Consider the following 18564-nt stretch of genomic DNA (forward strand, 5'->3'; position numbering starts at 1 on the left):
CTGGCGCTGGTTTGTCGTGCGTCCTGAAATGGAAAAAAAGTTTCGCTGAGGAACGAAGCGTGTGGTAGGGAGATGATGGGTTTGAATACGAAGTGACAGAACAAGAGTCTCATTCGGACTGGATGGAGTGAACCTTGTGCTCCGTGCCTGAATCGGTGTTTCAAGTGGAGTTGGCCGCCGCGGAAAATGCACCGCCGATCCACCGCACAGCCATCGAGGACCGTGCGCCGGCGTCACCAAGGGGGCAGGCGGCGCAATTTTGATCCGGACTCATTTTCCTCAACATCACCTTGTTGACCATCGCAACTTCAAACCGCAAGCAGCATACAATGAGGAGATGCTATTCAGAGGCTGGAGATGAATCTAGAGGAAGATATGTATGTGACGAAAGGCTGTTGCTGATGCTATGACTTGACAGTGAGAAAGCTGAGACCGCTTCCGATCGCGAGCCCAACACACAACCAGAAGGAAAGCAGCGTAGCTGCCAAGGGCCCCTCGCTCGCACCTTTGGAATTGACGAGCTTGCTTCTCGAAGGACCTGAGATCATGATGCAGGTGCTGACGAGGCCGTTCGAAAAGCCGAGCAACAGCATCAGACCGAAGAAGGGTGCGTCGCTCGATTGCATCAGCCCGCCAAGCCATCCATCCGGCGTGCCTGTGTTGACGCGGCTCACGGGACCCGTCCTTTGGCTCGTGGATACGACGTTGCATGCCATAAAGAGCGGAACAAACAACGATCGAAGTAACGATAGCGACACCAAGACTCGAGCTTTGCGTATCAAAGCCTTAGGTACCAGACTTGGCAAGGACCTTCCCAAGAGGTCCGAGAGGTTGAAGAGGAAAAAGTGGAACGGAACAAACAGCTGCGGCGAGGTGAGATCCACCGATCTGGAGCCGAACTTCGACGCTCCTGTATAGACGCTCTGTACCGATGATGTGAGCGCGGGAAAGATGCTGAGCGTAATGACAAAAATGTAGGCAACTGCAGCGCAATCCCACTTGACCTTGGATTGGACTAGCGAGATACGCAGCAGCGATTCGCGTGTCGACGGGGCCAGGCCGTAAAAGCCCGGCACCTTTTTGAGCCAGGAGCTATATGAAGGGTGGGAGATTGAGCGGATAGAGTGCCAGCTCTGCATCATCGGCGGCTGGTGGTCCTCGAGATCTTCATCGTCCGGCCTGGAAGACGCCTCGCGCCCGTCTTCGATCTTGTCGATGGTTGCGACCTGCTTGGCCATGACCTGGGTGTACAAGGGCGTGTTGGTGAGCCAGAGGAAGGAAGCAAGCACCCCCATCATGAGCAGAGTGTTCATGCCGAAGAAGAGGGTAGCAGCGCGTGCGATGCTGCGCGACGTCTCCTGCGCCGCTCGACCACCTGCAGAGGCGCCATCGTCCGGTACTGATTGCTGCGACCAGGCCGAGGCGAAGCCAAAGATGCTGATGCCAACGCCTACCACGCCCTGTCCTGCCAGCATGGTGCCCATGAAGGAGCCACCTGCGCCAAACGCGGTGCTGAGTGAGACGACGCTGTTCTGCAGGTAAGCACATGCACTCGAGAGCAGGCCGCCTAAAAGCAGAGTGAAGTAAAAGTACGAGTTGCTCGTCGGTCTTGTAGTGGGCGTGTCGGTGTGATGACCTGTACGAGAGCTGTGTTCTCCAATTCTTGTGGAGAGCGCAAAGCAAAAGACCGAGAGGATGATGACGGTGGAAGAGAGCGTGATCCTGCTGCGCGGGCTTGACCGTTCGAAGCCACCGGTAGCGGTTGCGTGGATGCCGACGAGGATGCTGATGACGTTGTAGGACACGACGATCCAGCTGCTGAATGTATTGGCGTAGGGAGTACGAGCGAACGAGGAGCGAAAGTACTCGGCGGGTGTGATGAGCGAGTTGAAGGGCAATAGGACGCCCATGCCGAGCAAGCCAAAGGTCAGATAGACAAAGGTGCGCTGTCTCGACGTCATCTGTTCCCAAGCGGGTGCACCTTCGACGCCCGTCTTTATAAGCGGCTCAGCTGGACCATCCTCGTGCGATGGTGTGAGAAGCGGTGAGTCGGGGCCATCGTGCGATCGGGCTAGGAGACCTTGCTCCTCGCCTCGAAGCGGTCGCATGGGAAGCGAGTGTATGGCTCCAAACGCCGAGCGGCCGGCTGTGCAGATAAGCAGGAGAATGCAAAGCTTCAAGAACCAAGTTCTCGGGATCCGGAGGATTTAGAATGGGTAGAAGCGTGTATGGCGAAGGAAGGGAAGGAGCGGTTGCGAGGCGACAAGGTACGAAGCGCCGCTTTGTGATGTACAAACAAGCTATCAACGAACCGGCGATTACAAACAGCGTCCAGTTTCTCCACACGATTCGAGCTTTCAATTTTCGCCAAGTCATCGCTGCCAGAGCGTGCTGCTGCTGTGTAATCTCGATCTGGAAATGCCATTGATGTGGACCCTGGTTTGGACTAGCCGACAGGGGGAAATGTTTGGCTGTTTCGAGCAGACCATTAGAGGAGAGACGCCCGATTCCGATCAGATCCCTTTCAGGAGGTAGATGACATGCATCGCCTATTCGCGGTTAAGTTACTCTAAGGTAGCAGAACGCAAGCTGCAGAGGGACGAAGATGCAGAGGTCCAGTCGCATTGATCCTGTACATGCTTCATTTTGTGTCGGTCTTGCCGAATCTGTAATGATCTGCAGCTCTGCCCAGATCGGAGAGAGAGCTCAGCACCCTTTCCTGTTTCTCTCAGTGAGCAGTGAGGGCGTAGGGCGAAGTGGGGCGATAGAGTGCCAAGCGCGCATTTGAACCGCTCCGAGGTCAGATCAGCAATTCGGGTAAAGTGCACGCGCACCTTCTTTACCTTTTAGCCGCCTCACATCGATTCTTGTCACCGAGAAGACTGTGCGAAAATGCACGCGTTCGAGTTGAAAGTGGCGGTGCGACGCACTCTAACTTGTCGTACCGCAAACTCACATCCACGCTCCTGGCTCGTGCTTCTTCTCCGCACTTTTTTCGAGGGCGTTGTTGCCAACAGGCAGAGTCGGTCCACGCCGGTTCGAACAAAAAGAAGCTTTGGGTGGATGAGGGAAAAAGTGAGCTGATATTCCAGACTGATTGCCTTGTTCCCACGGCGTTTCTGTGCAAACGCCAAACAGCTAAGCGACATGCTCGTCGGATATGTGCCTTGACAGGACTGTACAGTCACAGACAACGATCTCCGACGGCACAGATCTACGGTGCATTTTGCGTTCGACTGGGTTGCCTTGCGAACACCATACCGAGCGTCCTCCTCCTTCGGCTTCTCCGCCTTCACTGCTGCACTTGCTCGCATTTCTCCTTCCGCCTGCCACCATTGCAGTAAAGCGCGCACCACGGGGTCGACCATGTCACTTTAGCAGCGTAGAGCTCCGCTTCCTTCATCCACGGTCCAATAACACCTGTGCGCATGCTCACATTGGCACAGCGCAACCACATTGTCATCGAACTTACAACCAGGAGCATTTGCCACAGACGCGGAACAGTCGCAACCCTACAAGATGGCCACTCCCGGCAATGTCGCCATCATCCCGGAACGCCCCGCCGAAAATGGATACTGGAAGAACGAATGGCAAGATGTCTCGAACAAACTCATGAACATGCTATTGACACTACGTCAAGAGACCGAGGGCGGCTGGGAGGAACGAGGCTCCACCAACGGCTGCGACATCGCCATCTACCCACGCAAGCAGGACGATGCCTTCTCCGTCATGCCCATGTTTCGCGGCAAGACCCATGCCACCGCATTGACTCCACTCGAGGTGTTTACGGGCATCCGAATGACCGGCTTCCGAATGATGTGGGATACGCGTGTTCAGTCCGCCCACATCATGCGCTCCTTTTCTATGCACGAGTTCCTCTTCTACCTCGTCTGGCGTGGCATCGGACCTATCTACAAACCCAGAGACATTTGTGGCATCCAGGCGCTTCGCTGTTGGGACGCTGCGGGCAACCTGCAGAGGATACCGGACTTCACCACCACCAACATGATCCTCGGCTATCAGAGCTTGGACGAAGTGCCAGGCATCCCGGCAGAAGTCGAGGGTTGCGTCAGGGCAAAGGTTTTCAAGGCCGCTTTCTACCTCGAGAGCCGCGACGGCGGTTGCGACATCACCTACATCGGCCACGTCGATCTTGCGGCTGCCATCCCCAACTACATTCTGACCACCCTACACAGCGAGCTTCCCAAGAGCACCATGCGTCTCAGAGACATGCTCATGACATTCGGAGTGCCTCCCGTGCTGATCGACCGACAGGGCAGGATCGCACTCCAATACCTCTCCTGCAACCCAGAGTCACGGCAGGTTTCGCTCCATGCAACCATCATTCAGCCGGGCACAGTACATCTCTATCTGGACTACAACAAAATGTTCACCCAGGGCGTCGTCATCAGCAACATACTAGGATCAGCAGCAGCAGCAGTGTCGGTGAGGGAACACCTCGGTACGGATGACGGGCTGGAAAGGCGCATGCTGGCGCTCGATCTTATGCCCGAAGGTGTCGGTGGAGAGTTCAGGTTGATCATCGATGCAGCGGATAAGGAAGGCCCTGAAACAGGGACGGGACCGGGATGGTGGTGATCGTGATTCTCTTAATATGATTGCTTTCGTTTATAATCTCATCAAAACCGAAGGTCGTGGATATACAGCCTCGGAGCGGTTCAGTGTACAAAGTCGTTGTAACAAACGTCGAGTATCCGATTGACAAGATAACATTCGAATCGGTGAGAAACCGTCTAACCACGTCTAGCCTTCCTCTCCTTCCTCTTCTTCCCAATCACAGCACCGTGAGCGAAACCTTTCGGTTTGTTCTTATCAGCTTGGATCTTTCTCGCAGCTTGAAGTTCGCGTTTCTTCTCCTCCGCCTGCTGCTGCTTGGAGAGCTCTTCCTGTTCTTCCCTAGCTTTTCGCCTTTCACCGGATTCCTTGATGGCTTTGAGTTTGTCCGCTCTCTTCTTAGTCGTGACGACGTTTTCAATGGCGAACTCGATCATGAGCATTCCACCTCGCTCCTTGCCCTCGCCGGCATCTGCGTTTTCGGAGAGTTCGGCGATTTTTGTTCGCAAGCGTTGTCGTCTCGTGGTGAGTTCGGCGACTTCTTCTGCGAGCTTTTCCTTTTCTTCGCCGGTCCTCATCTGTTCCAGCGTCTGCGTTTTGGTGTGAATCGTGGTGGCGATTCGGTCCACCTGCTGCGACAGATCGTCCTTCCACCATTCAACCAACAGCTTACCGACGGCTTTGTTGCCGTTGCTCCAACGAATCACCTTCAATGCATCGTGGAACGATTTCATCTCCAAGAATCCGTATCCTTTGCTCTTGCCCAATCCGGTCAGGGCTTCGATTCGATCGTGCTGTCGAACGATCTTGCTCTGGACGACCGGTGTCGGTCGTTCACCGGGTTTTCGCTTACGGTTTTCGGCAGAAGCGGAAAGCGTTCGATCCGCTTTTTCGTCCGCATCGAGATCCGCTCGTGCACCGGATCGCACTTCAGCGGAGAACGTCTTGATAGCGTGAATGGCAAGTCGCTTGAGCATTCGGTCCGACATAAAGAGTGGCAGGGATCGGATAGACAGACGAGTCTTGCTGATGAACAGAGACGGGTTGGCGCCCATCTGCGCCTTTCGAACTTGGAACGATGTGAGACGCTTTTCCACCTCGCTCGGTGAGAGCTTAGCGGCGAAGTCAGAGTTGGGGAAAGGCACGCCCTCGCGCAAAAGCCAGGTGTTTCGTTTGTCTCCCTTTTCGCGTTCCTTGCGTCCGCTGGTTTCGAGTCGCGAGGCTTCGTCGCGCGCGACGGCGGGGATAACGTTGAGCACTCGTCCGTGCAGGTTCAGGGATGCCGTGAGTGGAGCTGCTGGATCAGCCGTCAGCACGGAAGGCATGGCGAAAGGGTTCTTTTGGTTTGCGACCGAAGCGGAAGTGGAACCTGAAACGCCCGATTCCCGTTCGATGATCTTTGCTTGTGCTAGAGCGGCGTCCGCGGAGGAGGCTTGCCAGAAGCATACGAAACCTGTACCTTTGCTTCGGCCGGTGGACCTGTCCATGGTGATCTTGGCATAGCGAAGCGGTCCGAAGGTGCGGAACAGGTTGCGGAGCTCTTCCTCCGTGGCTTGGTAGGGCAAGTTGCGGACAAAGAGGGTTGTGCCCTCCTCGGGTGCGGGAAGCTGAGGTCGTTCCGAAGCGTCGTCCTCATCAGCGCTGTCTGCATCTTGGCCGTCGGCGTCTTCAGCGTCTTCTTCGCTTTCGGACTCGTCCGCTTTGGCTTCGTAGTCCTTCTTGCTGAGCGCCCAGTCGACGGCGACGGCTCGTTCGGGCTGAGCATTGGCACGAACACGGTCGAGAGCAGCCTTGGCGAAACGACGACCGCGGGAGCCGAGAGCGGATTTGTAGGCTGCACGCTCGGCTGCACCGTGTTGGATGGGCTTGCCGTTGACGGCCTCGATGGCGCGGGCGGCGTCGTTACGCGAGACCATCCAGACGAAAGCGAAACCACGACCTTTCTCGGCTGCTGGCTTGGAAGGTGCTGACGGGGTTGCGGCTGGAGCGGTGGGCGTACTGAGAACCCCGGCATCGTCATCGTCTTCGGTTTTGACGACGATGTCAGCAGCATCCGCCGCTGCGTCTGCATTTGCCTCGGCATCTTCAGACGATGCAGCGTCGTCATTGGAGGAGGTCGAAATTGCTTCAGGCTCTTCCTCAGCCACTGCATCCTCGGCGACACTTTCGATCTCGTTCTCGTCGCCATCGTCGCTGTTCTGATCCTCGTCTTCATCGTCTTGAGCGTCCTTGTCAGCATCCTCGTCAGCATCCGACTCGCTGTCATCGGAAACAGCACCTACGCTATCGTCTTCCGAGTCGCTTGCATCTTGATCAGACTCAACCGGCGATTCTGCCTCCTCTGCCTTGACGGCCTTTGCATTCACCTCAGCAGCGCCTTCCTTGGCCTTGGCCTTGGGAATGGTGATCTCGTACACGGGGCCAAATGGCAGAAAGATGGAGCGCAAATCAGCCTCGTTGACATCGAACGGCAGATTGCGAAGGATGAGCCTGCTCGACTTATCGATCTCTGAGAGCAACACGGGCATGGTACCCTTTCCGCTGTTCTTCTCGACGTCCTGACGCATCTTCTCCCTCTTTGCAAGTGTCTCTGGACGCATGTGGGCGGCGATCTTGGCGGCATTGTCGGCTCTCTTTTTGAGAATTGCGCTGACCTGGACTCCCTTGAAGATGTGAGCGTGAAGCTTTTCGACGGCAATCATGGCGTGATTCGGAGTGCGGAAAACGACGTGTGCGACGTCGTTGGGGTTGGACGAAGAGGTGCAAGGGTAGATGACGTTGTCGACATCGCCGATCTTTCGGGCTCGCTTATAGATCTGCTTGGAGTCAGGAGCGGGAGAGCAACCGGCCAAGCCGGAAAGGATGACGGTGCGAACGGCATCGGCATCTTTCTCTTGGACCTGGCCGTTGGCGCGCGCTGGCTTGGCTGTCTCGGTACGTGGACGCTTCGAGGAGGAAGGTGAGTCGGGGTCTGCTTTAGTGGTGGGACGCTTAGCTCCGGTTGGATCCTTCTGGTCGGCAAATGTGATCTGAATCTTCCTGCTGCCACCATCGAGCGACTTTCCCTGCAGCTGTTCGAGGGCGGTTGTGGCATCCTCGGGAATGGCAAAGGTGACGTAACCCACACCTTTGGACTTCTTGGTGGCCTGGTCGATAACAACAAAGGCTCGCTTCAATGGACCGATTTCGCTGAACGTAGTCTGTAGGTCGGTGCTGGTGGCAGTGTATGGCAACCTCGAGACGAAGAGGGTCGCATTGACCTTGCTCTTTGTGGCTTTCTTCGCGGAGGAGTGGCTTGGCGTCGCTACTGGTGCAGCCGCTGCGCCCTCAGACGAGGAAGCGACGGCCGGCTGTGCAGCAGCTTCTTCCTGCTCAAAGTACCTCTTTGGCGGCATCTGGGTGACGTGAGAAGGTGTGTGTGGTGGTAGGACAGTCGAAGCCAGCAGCCGGGGAAGAAGCTCCCCAAAGGGTCTTTCTCAAGAAATTTCACTCTCTTCTCGCTGCGCTTCTCTCATTTTGCATTTTTTCTGCCTTCCGAAATTTCTTGAAGTCACAAATTGCGAGTCCCGACGATTGTGGATTTTCGATTTGGGTTGTTTGGATTACAGAGGTGTAACAGGTTCTGAAAATCGTGATCAGCCTCGGAAAGCTGTCGTGGCCCTTTTCGGCAAAGTGCCGAACCGGGTTGACAAATGCAACACACACTACCAACTCTCATTCTCCTCTCTCTCTCTCTCCATCACACACATCGTCGCATCTGGCTTTCGCTGCTATCTCGGACTCCAATCGATACACAGCATCGTGGCTTGGGGCATGATACTTCTGCCTCGCAGCCTGGCTCTTCCACGTCTGCTTCGTGACAAGGCTCGCACCGCAGCGTTCCATCGATCCTTGGCTTCAGCAGCATCCCCCTTCGCCCGCAGCATCGCTCCAACGCCAGGTCGTCACACTTTCGCTCGTTTCCAGTCCTCGACATCCCGTATACAGGCCACCACCTCGGCTGTAGACAACGTTCCCTCCGTCATGCCTACTACTCGTGCCGCTCCGAGCGAGCCCTTCCCGCTTGGTGGTCTCTTGCCCAAAGACACCACAGACGCGCTCAGCTTCCTTCGCAAGTATCCCGAATACGATGGCCGTAATGTGCGAGTGGCGATCCTTGACACTGGCGTAGACCCTGCTGCCATCGGTCTCAATCAGCCAGGAAAGGTCGTCGACGTCATCGACTGCACAGGCGCAGGTGACGTTCCCCTCCAACCCATCGAACCCGTAAATGGCACCAGCGCCAGCAGCTCGGGACACATCGAATTCACATCGCCTTTCACCGGCAGGACCATTCGTGTCTCCTCCAAGGTGTCCAATCCCAAGGGCGAGTGGAAGATTGGTTTCAAGAAGGCGTACGACCTCTGGCCAGGCGAGCTCAAATCCCGTCGCTCTGCAGAAAGGCAGAAGGCTTTCCTTGTCTCCCACCAAGCCCTTCTCTGCCAGGCTCAGAGCGAGCTCAACGCCCTTGACCTCCCCTCTGCCTCCAAGTCGTCCGAAGATGCCAGCTCAGGCTCCGACAAGAGCGCTCCCACCGACAACGCAAAGATTTACAAGGATGAGATCAAGGCCCGCGTTCAAGCGCTCAAGGATCTCGCCGCTTCCTACAAGGACGATGGCCCCCTCATCGAAGCCATCGTCTTCCACAATGGCAAACATTGGTACGCTATTATTGGCGGAGGCGAGGGTGAAACCCACGATCCTGCCACCGGCCAGCCACAGGACATTCTCAAGCCCCTCGAGCTTCAGACTTTGGACCTCACTGACGTCGAGCCCATCACCGACTTCCGCATCGAGCGCAAGTGGCAGAGCTTTGGCCAACAGGATCTCCTCACCTATACAGTCAACATCCAAGACAACGGCAACCTCCTCAGCCTCGTCACCGTGGCAGGAAGTCACGGTACCCACGTCGCTGGCATCGTCGGCGCTCGCCATGATGAGCAGCCCGAGCTCAACGGTGTCGCTCCCGGATGCGAGATTGTCAGCATGAAAATTGGCGATTCCCGCCTCGGAAGCATGGAACAAGGTCAGGCTATGCTTCGTTCGGCGCAGGCGCTCATTGACACCAAGTGCGACATTGCCAATCTCAGCTACGGCGAGGACGGCGCTTTCGGTGCCGAAGACAAGGGCGCGTTTGCCAAGGCTCTCCGCGATATCGTCGTCCGTCAACGCGATGTTCTCTTTGTCAGCAGTGCCGGCAACAATGGTCCCGCGCTCACCACGGTAGGTCAACCAGGTGGTACCACCTCATCGGTGCTTAGCGTCGGTGCCTACGTAAACGCAGGTGCTATGCAGAAGGCCGAGTACGCCCTCGTCGAGAAGGGTGTTCCCGACAGTGTCACCACCTGGTGCAGCCGTGGTCCCACCTCGGACGGTGACCGTGGTGTCTCGATCTACGCCCCCGGTGCTGCCATCACTTCCATTCCTCGCTACTGCCTCCAATCGACCCAGCTTATGAACGGAACCTCGATGAGCTCGCCCAATGCCTGCGGTTCCATCGCCCTCCTCCTCTCCGGTCTTAAGGCTCAGAAGATTCCCATCACGCCTGCTCGCGTCTTCAACGCTGTCCGCGCCACGGGCAAGGACGTCAAGGATCCGCTCGGCGTACCCTTCATCAGCGTAGACTCTGCCTGGGACTATCTTGTGCAGAACAAGGATCGTGTCGAGCAGGATGCAGAGTACCGCGTAAGTGTCACCCGCGCTGGCAAGGCGCTGGGTCGCATGGACAAGCGAGGCATCTACCTCCGCGAGAAGGACGAGACGCATAGCGTTCAGCAGACCAACGTCACCGTGCGACCCACCTTCAAGCAGGGCGAGACCGAAAAGGCGTTCAACCTCGAGCTCAGATGCGCGCTTGCTGCCACCAAGCCTTGGGTTTCGGTGCCCGAATTCCTCCTCCTGGGCGGCAACGGTCGCACATTCGAAGTCAGGGTCGACCCCACCGACCTGGCTCCTGGTCTCCACCATGCATGGATCGAGGCGTACGACACCGAGAAACCTGGACACAAGCTCTTTGACGTTCCTGTGACGGTCGCCAAGCCCGAGGTGTTCCCTTCGCCTACGGTCAAGTTCGACACGATCCGCTTCGAGGCTGGCAAGATCGAACGACGCTTCATTTCTGTGCCCGAGGGTGCCACGTGGGCTTCGCTCACTGTGCGCAGTTCCAATCACTCGTCCGCCGGCACCAGCGCCCGCTTCTGGCTGCACTGTGTCCAGCTCGAGCCTCTTCAACGTCTCAGCGAGGTCGAAAAGGCCTTCGTCCTCGCCTTGCAGGAGAACGAGCCTGTGACCAAGAAGTTCAACGTGCGCGGTGGCATGACCATGGAAGTCTGCTCTGCGCAATTCTGGTCCAACAAGTCGGCCTTTGATCTCGACCTCGACATCGAGTTCCACGGCATCACGGCTTCGCTTGTCCCTGCCAGCGGACGCCAGGAGCTGACGCTCATCGGTGGTCAGGGTCACGCAAAGATCGAGTGCCAATCCACCGTACGCATCGAAGACTTCAAGCCCAGCATCACCTTTGACACTCGTCGAACGTTCCACCGTCCATCATCGTCCACCATCCGACCGCTCTCGACACCGCGAGACCTCCAACCCAGCGGCAACCACATGTTCGAGCTCGTGACCACGTACAACATCTCGGCGAAGGAGGAGTCGAACAAGCTCAGCTACTCGTTCCCTGCGCTGGGCAACCACCTGTACGACTCGAGCGTGCCGCTGTTGACGCAGCTGTTTGATCTGCGCAAGAAGCGCGTCCACTTTGGCGATGTGTACAAGAAGGAGATCGAGCTGCCCAAGGGCGACTACGTGCTCAAGGCCCAGCTGCTCAACGAGAGCATGAAGGTGCTCGAGTCGCTCAAGAATGTGACGCTGATGGTGGATCAGAAGCTGTCTAAACCGGATTCGGCGGCGTTGAAGCTGTACGACGACCATGTGGATTTGCACTCGGAGGCTGCGCCGGCGAAGTATGCCGGAGTGAAGCTGCATCCGGGCGAGAGGATCGTGTTGACGCTGGATCTGAATTTGGAGGGCGATGCGGTGCCGAAGGAGGCGTCGCCGGGTGATGTTTTGGTGGGAACGTTCGGATTCGCTGCGGAGGGCAAAGGTCAGATTCGATACATTGTTCCTCCTGCGGTCAAGAACGCTGATGAAGGATCGGACGATGGCGCTGCTCAGGGGAAGAACGAGAACGAAATCCCGGAGCTGCTGACCGCCACAGCCAAGAAGATCAAGGATCCGAAGGAGAAGCTCGACTTTATGGACAAGCTGATCTCTGACTATCCCAAGTTCCTCGGTGCGCCGGTGGCCAAACTGGAAGCCCTCGATGCCGACGACAAGGATGCAGACAAGCAAAAGCAAGTCGTGACCACCGCCGACCAGATCCTCTCGCACATTGACGAGACCGAGCTGAAACTTTGGCTGGCCACTCAAAAGCCCTCCGCTTCCGAGCAGACGGACGAAGAGAAGAAACACAACAAGCAGATGGAGGAGAAGAAGAAGGCGTTCATCCTCGCGCTCAACCGCAAGACTCGGGTGTACATGACCCAAGCCGAGAGCTCCGGTTCGTCGACCAAGGAGCTCGAGTCGAGCTGGAAGGTGTACCGCTCGTACTTCCCGGCGGACAGCAAGGCGAAGGAGTACGGGACGCTGTTTGTCCGATGGTCGATCCTGCACAAGCGGTTTGCGTTGGCGCTGCAGAGCGTGCAGAAGCTCAAGAAGGAGTTGGGGGCAGGGACGGGAGAGACGTTGGCAGAGGTGGAGAAGCTGAAGCAGCTCGAGTTGAAGTTGGTCGGAAAGGATGGGTTGGACTGGGCTCTGTGGGCGAGTCATTTGGAGAGGTTGGAGCGGGTTGCGGCTCCCAAGGCTTACGCTCCTTTCTAAGAGAGAATTGATGGTGTGATGAAACAGATTGATTCAATGAATAAGTTATATGATCTTGACAAGATGGCTTGCGGAACAGGGGATGATGTGAGTGGAGAGAGTGATGAGCCGGGAGAGCAAGGATGCTAATCGTCGGTACCGACCGATACCTCCTGCCTGATCTCTGGTAGATAACTGTACTGATCCTGGTTCTTTACCGTCTCTTCGATGCTCTTTCTGTTCTCCCTGTTCTCCTTCTTGCTCTGCTCCTGCTTTTCGCCTTCGACGATGGCCAGGTTGGATTCGTCCCTGAAGGTCTCGAGCGCTCTGAGTGCAGCACCGCTTTCGATGCTGCGTCTTGCGAGGTCTGTCGCCTGCTTGAGGGAGGATGCGTACGAACCTACGTACAGCAATGCAGCGGTTTGGAGCAGGGTGTAGTCCTTGACGGCTTGCAGCCTGACGCCTCGAGGGATGGTGGGTAGCGAACGGACGTGGACCAGCGTTTCCGGTGCGAAGTTGGCAAAGTCCCGGGGATCCAGCGCGAGATTGGAGTCGAGCGGCTCGTGTTGCAAGGTGCTCGAATCCGGTGTAGAGAACATCTTGAGTACGATGGCAGCATTTTCGTCGGCGGAATGACTCCCCACGTGCTCCAGCGGATGACTCTCCAACCCAAAGTCCTTCGGTTCGATGGTGAACTCCTTGATCTCACCTGCATTCAACTCCCAAACGTCCGTTTTGCCAGCAGGCGAGATCTCGTCCAACCCTTCCTGTCCGCATACGATCCAAGCACGCTGCGTTCCTCTCTTTCTCAAAGCTTCGGCAAAGATTCGACCGAGGTAGTAGCTGTGTACGCCGAGGATGCAGCGTTGCGGTTTGGCTGGGTTGATCAGCGGACCCAGGACGTTGAAGATGGTGGGAAAGCCGAGGGATCTTCGGATGGGACCGAGAGGTGCTAGTGCCGGGTGGTAGAGTTGAGCGAATAGGAAGCTGAATTTGCTTTTCCGAAGGACGTCGGGAAGTTGAGATGCTGGGAGTGAGAGTAGAGGGATACCCAGGGACATGAGTAGATCCGCTGAACCGGAGGTTGAAGAAGAGGCTTTCGCTCCGTGCTTGCATACCCTTACGCCTTTGACACCCGCCGCGACCATAGCGGCTGTTGTGGAAACATTGAACGTATCCTTCCCATCTCCACCTGTTCCTACCAGATCCAGCGTTCCACGATACTCGACACCAGAGTCGTACTCTTCCGCCTCCCGATCGAGCGGTGGAACATGAACATCCAAACAACAGTCCAGAAAGATGCGTGCCGCAAGAGCGAACGTCTCGGCCTGGATGTCGAGTCGACAGAACTTGAGACACGTCAAGGCCGAACCGATCTGGGCGTGGTTCTCTCGGGAGGAGGTGAAGTTGGGATCCGCGAGGTGCTGAAGGATCTGTTCGAGTTGTGTGTGCGTGATCGTCGAGGTTCCTGAGGGGTGGTTGGGTTGACCGGATTGCGAGTCGACGGAAGCGGCGAGCGCGAGCGCTTTGAGCAGCGGGCGAAAGGTGTCTGCTGTGTGATGGGGAGTGCCGTTCGGATGGACGGCACTTGTAGCGGAGGTCGTTGGGGCCGTCGTCGACATGCTCGGTGATGATGCTACGGTGATAAGGTCCGTTGGAGAGATGAGCAAGGCTGATATAGACAGTTCCGAGAGATGCTGTGACTCGATGTCGTGCAATGAAGAGAGTGGGCTAGGAGCAGGCGACTCAGGTTGAGACTTCCCACGCCTCGCCGAAATGAGCTGGTGGGGATGGGAAAAAGGTGCAACAGCGATGTTGTCCGTGGGTGATACGGTAAAGGAGGTCGTCCGTGTTGAATCTCGACAAGAGCGTTTCTTCTCAAAACCAAAAAGAACGGCTATCAAGCAAAATTGCGCTCAACCGGCGTCCCGCAGAATTTGGCGTCCTGTCGCAAAATGACTCGTTCAAATCCCGCACCACCATACCTTGTACGCAAAGACTCGATGTACAACAAGTCAAACCGCTGAGAGCACGTGTATCACCACCATGCATCGACTGTCCTCAGCACCAAACACGGAGTGCCATTGTCCGAATGCAACCCAAGCCGCGCAAGCTCATCTTTCAGCGTTTCTCATGCTCCAACTAGCTCTCACCTGGCAGGCATCGACGTCCGTGATCGACGACAACAGCCAAGTGGTGGCTCCTTACTGAATCCATCTCACGAATTTCGACCTTCTAAAGCTGAATAGCTTTCAAAGGCAAACAAAGCGCTGCTGGTTTCAAGTAGTCTAGATTAAGGCAATCGACATGTCTGTGTAGCTGCCGTGGGTTCATGCTGTGAATCATCAGTCGACGTCTCTGACCTGCCATTCGCTGCTGCAATCAAGCCTACACGACGACTGCTTTTGAGCTTTCAGATGCGTCCGGCCTCCTTGAGCTTGGAGATCAGCTCGTCAACGTTCTCCACCTTGGCACCTCCCTCGCGCTTGGGAGGCTCGGCGACCTTGAGAATCTCCTGTCGAGGCTTGACCTGGTCCTCCAGACCCAGATCCTTGAGCGAGTACTTCTTGAACGGCTTCTTCTTGGCCTTCATGATGTTGGGCAGCGATGCGTAGCGTGGCTCGTTGAGTCGAAGATCCGTGGTCATGACGAAGGGAAGTTTGGTCTTGACGATGCCGAGACCGCCGTCGATTTCTCGTGTCACTTGGGCCTCTGCACCCTTCTCTGGCTTGCCCGATGGGAATTCGAGCTTGCTGGCGTATGTGGCTTGGGGCCAGTTGAGCAGACCTGCGAGCATCTGTCCGGTTTGCGAGGCGTCGTCGTCGATGGCCTGTTTGCCCATGATGATCAGCCCGACTTCCTCCTCCTCGCCTGCCCTCTTGACGATCTCGTTGAGAATCTTGGATACGCCCAGTGGCTCCAGAGGGTTGGCGACGGCTTTGTCGGGCACTTCAACGTGGATGGCGTCGTCGGCGCCCATAGCGAGAGCAGTTCGGAGCACATCGGCGGTCTTGGGTGGTCCCACGGATACAACCGTCTATGCGAGAACAAGAGGAGGGCGGAGCAGAGCAGATAGATCGAGTCAGCAAAGCGGTCGCACAAACGGCGTTGAACTGAGGTCAGATACGTACGATCTTGGTGATGGCGTCCTTGTACTTTTCACGCAGGCGAACAGCCTCCTCTACTGCGATTTCATCGAACGGGTTCATGCTGAACTTGACATTTTGATCGACACCCTTGCCGTCGGATGCGACACGAATCTTGACGGCTGCGATCGCCGAGTGAGGCGGCGTTCAGCGAAACGAGGATGCAGGAGCAGGCTCTGTGTCAGTCAAGTCTCGAATCCGAGCGGGCAGTCACGCAGGCAGACTTACCATAGTCGATGGTCCTCTTGACGGGTACGAGCACCCTGAGCTGGTTGACTAGAGATGCGCGCATGATGGTTGTGGTGGTTGCGAGATGTGGCAAAGGTTGGGCACGATTGTGGTTCAGAAGAAGGTGAAGCGGCGAATGCAGATCGAAGCTTGTGCACCATTCCGGGGTGGAGCAATGCGCCGCTGCTGTCCTGTTGGCTTCTGTCACTTTCGGATGAGTCGGTTCTCGGCCTCTTACAAAAGCGACGGAGCAGACGAGCGCGATTTCACGGATCAGCCGGGTTGAAAGCCTCACCCGGGCTTCACGTCCGAGAGAGATCAAAATTGCAGATTTTCAGATATGCTTGAATTTTACAGAGGCGTAACATTGTAAGTTTAAAACAAGATCAGGTTACAGCTTGAGGTTGCCCATCGACGCAACGAGATCAAGCAGCTTTGCCATGGGACTTGGACGACACTTTACGGTTTACGAGGCTCCCCATGGTCATCTTCCTGACCTGCCTGACCAGCTGATCACAGTGTTGTTCCTTCCAGCGAGCCTCCATTGACAGTAGTGAGCGCAGTCATGTTAGTCCACGAGTTGATTGGCTGAATACAGTATTTACAGGGTAGATGCTTCGTCCATCGACGTTGTCGTTCGGGGGAGGATTCTGCATCTAGACGAGGCCGTCGTAGAGCGAAAGCGCCTGCACAATGGTGGGATCCTGTTTGCTTCCCTCTTGGAACTCCTCGAACGAGACTGCGGTAGAGAGCGACAAGATGAAAGAGCGAATATAGTCAAGATCAGGGAAGATCGCATTGTTGACATCGTAGCGGAGAGGAGCAAGCAAGAACCAGTCAGCTTCTGCATAGATGACTCTGGAGGATTGTGAGCCTCTCGACGACGAAGTGTGAACTTACGCTGCGCGTTCTTGTCCTTGTCCATCATGCGGAAGATCTTGTCCACCCTCTGTTGCACCAAATTCAAAGGGTACGAGGGCCGAGCCAAGTATCAGCTATGCTCTGCAATAAGGACCAGTGCAGGTCTTGTCAAGGGCCTGCTTACCTTTTCCGGTGTGTCCTCGTCCTCTGGCAACTTGACCATCTGACCAGTCATCTTGTAAATGCTCCTCACGATGGCTGTGGAGCGGGCGATGAATTTGGAAAAAAGGAGTCAGGTTAGTTGTCTGTGTTTCACGCCTGCATCGTGTAGCAGAGAGGAGCGCCTCCTACTCACTGAGCATCTCGTCATAGGTGATGGTACCGTCTCCGTCGATATCATAGAGCTGGAATGCCCATCGTAGCTTCTCGTCGAGCCTTCCTCGCGAGGTGACGCTGAGTGCGCAAATGAACTCCTTGAAGTCGATGGTGCCGTTCTTGTTCTCGTCAAAGACATTGAACACGTATTCTGCGAACGTGGATGGATCGCCGAACGGGAAGAATTGCTTGTAGATACGGCAGAATTCTTGCTTGTCAAGCGTTCCGGAAGGGCAGTCCTTGAGGAAGCCCTTGTACCATTGCTGCAGCTCCTTCCTGTCGACTGCAGGCGCCGCAAATCAATACAAAGGTCAGAAAGGCGTACAAGAAGGTGGACGATCAAAGTAAGATGCAAAGTGAAAGAATTGTGATCAGCTGCGAACTTCTAATCGAGCATAGAGGTCAGACCATCGACTTACAGTAGGTGTTCTTCTGCAGGTCCGAGAGCTGCTCCGGCGAGAGCTTCGATTGATTCTTGCCCATGGCGTATGTGTGTGATGTCGATAGCAGCGGAAATTCCGTGATTGTACCGACGTGGTTAGCGGATGGTGGAGTGTAGTCAAGATGTAGCAGGATCCGACGACGACAAAGTTGACACTTGTTTCTCTATGCTGCCTTGGCGCACGGGGTCCACCGTTGGCGAAAGTGACACTCGGATCAAAGCAGCACAGCAGGCTGTGTCCGCATCGCGAGCGGGAACTTGCATTTCTCGCGTTTTTATGCAGCAGCGGCGTCATTGCCAATTCCAAAGCTTCCGTGGCTCGGCTGCTGCTTTCTCATCGCGTGAACAGTGCCATCGTCTGGAATTTCCTGATTTCTAACCTTGTGCCGCTGACCGGCTGGCAACAAAGGCACAGCCGCTACACCATATGAGAGGTACCAGAGTGTGAGATCGCGCTGTCGAGTGACTGACAGCAGAGCGCCAAATTTCTAATTCGAGATGCAAAGCTCATAAAGTGGCTGCGAGGGCTATGTCCAGCGTCTGACCCTCGAAAAAAAGTCTTGGCGCTCTCGTACTTGAGTCTCAGCGGGCAGCTTACATCGACACGTTTTCGCCAAGCTTTTCTTTTTTGCTTCCATGGTCAGATCTCTCGACTTTCTCGCGAAGACCGTAGGAGCGCAGCACAGGAAGCGAGCAGATTTTGTCCTTATCCCATATCCTCATCGTAGCTTAGGTTCAAACCTGACGAGAAAAGAAGGTTCTTTGAAACCGAGGCTGTGTTCACTGTTCGTGTTGAACTTGGGGCGTTGGAGCCTTTATACAGCTTTCGGAGTTCCACCGAGTCAACAGCCGGAATCTTCGAGCAACGGCAGCTACAGAGCAGCCCATTCGAGCGAGAAGGTGACGAAGAATGGAGATGTCGTCGAGTGTTTGATCCGATCGGGCCGATCTTTTTGGCAATCCGACACGATACTCCCCGATGTGACAAGTGGAGGTGTTGATGCGACAAAAAAAGCAGCAGGACGTGTGCATGCTGCG

At 55.9% G+C, this 18564-nt stretch overlaps 8 protein-coding genes across 8 annotated transcripts; 2 read left to right on the forward strand and 6 right to left on the reverse strand.

Moving 5' to 3' along the window:
- Positions 1–404: 404 nt before the first annotated feature.
- On the reverse strand, positions 405–1961 carry PHSY_000912 (hypothetical protein; the record flags this gene model as incomplete). Its single annotated transcript, XM_012331544.1, has 1 exon — positions 405–1961. One exon carries the CDS (start codon positions 1959–1961, stop codon positions 405–407), a length of 1557 nt encoding a protein of 518 aa, XP_012186934.1.
- Positions 1962–3519: 1558 nt separating this feature from the next.
- PHSY_000913 (hypothetical protein) lies at positions 3520–4599 on the forward strand (the record flags this gene model as incomplete). Its single annotated transcript, XM_012331545.1, has 1 exon — positions 3520–4599. The coding sequence occupies one exon, from the start codon at positions 3520–3522 to the stop codon at positions 4597–4599; it is 1080 nt and encodes a 359-aa protein (XP_012186935.1).
- A 155-nt stretch (positions 4600–4754) lies between these two features.
- On the reverse strand, positions 4755–7970 carry PHSY_000914 (hypothetical protein; the record flags this gene model as incomplete). Its single annotated transcript, XM_012331546.1, has 1 exon — positions 4755–7970. The coding sequence occupies one exon, from the start codon at positions 7968–7970 to the stop codon at positions 4755–4757; it is 3216 nt and encodes a 1071-aa protein (XP_012186936.1).
- A 418-nt stretch (positions 7971–8388) lies between these two features.
- PHSY_000915 (minor extracellular protease) lies at positions 8389–12495 on the forward strand (the record flags this gene model as incomplete). The annotated part of the gene is made up of 1 exon (XM_012331547.1): positions 8389–12495. One exon carries the CDS (start codon positions 8389–8391, stop codon positions 12493–12495), a length of 4107 nt encoding a protein of 1368 aa, XP_012186937.1.
- Positions 12496–12620: 125 nt separating this feature from the next.
- On the reverse strand, positions 12621–14638 carry PHSY_000916 (likely anthranilate phosphoribosyl transferase; the record flags this gene model as incomplete). Its single annotated transcript, XM_012331548.1, has 2 exons — positions 12621–14205; positions 14628–14638. The coding sequence occupies 2 exons, from the start codon at positions 14636–14638 to the stop codon at positions 12621–12623; spliced, it is 1596 nt and encodes a 531-aa protein (XP_012186938.1).
- Positions 14639–14887: 249 nt separating this feature from the next.
- On the reverse strand, positions 14888–15912 carry PHSY_000917 (hypothetical protein; the record flags this gene model as incomplete). Its single annotated transcript, XM_012331549.1, has 3 exons — positions 14888–15511; positions 15606–15742; positions 15849–15912. The coding sequence occupies 3 exons, from the start codon at positions 15910–15912 to the stop codon at positions 14888–14890; spliced, it is 825 nt and encodes a 274-aa protein (XP_012186939.1).
- Positions 15913–16504: 592 nt separating this feature from the next.
- On the reverse strand, positions 16505–17567 carry PHSY_000918 (hypothetical protein; the record flags this gene model as incomplete). The annotated part of the gene is made up of 5 exons (XM_012331550.1): positions 16505–16587; positions 16749–16797; positions 16894–16967; positions 17065–17367; positions 17504–17567. 5 exons carry the CDS (start codon positions 17565–17567, stop codon positions 16505–16507), a joined length of 573 nt encoding a protein of 190 aa, XP_012186940.1.
- A 739-nt stretch (positions 17568–18306) lies between these two features.
- PHSY_000919 (hypothetical protein) lies at positions 18307–18558 on the reverse strand (the record flags this gene model as incomplete). The annotated part of the gene is made up of 1 exon (XM_012331551.1): positions 18307–18558. The coding sequence occupies one exon, from the start codon at positions 18556–18558 to the stop codon at positions 18307–18309; it is 252 nt and encodes an 83-aa protein (XP_012186941.1).
- Between the last annotated feature and the right edge of the window lie 6 nt (positions 18559–18564).

This window comes from Pseudozyma hubeiensis (genome assembly GCF_000403515.1).
Source record: "Pseudozyma hubeiensis SY62 DNA, scaffold: PHS12, whole genome shotgun sequence".
NCBI lineage: Eukaryota > Fungi > Basidiomycota > Ustilaginomycetes > Ustilaginales > Ustilaginaceae > Pseudozyma > Pseudozyma hubeiensis.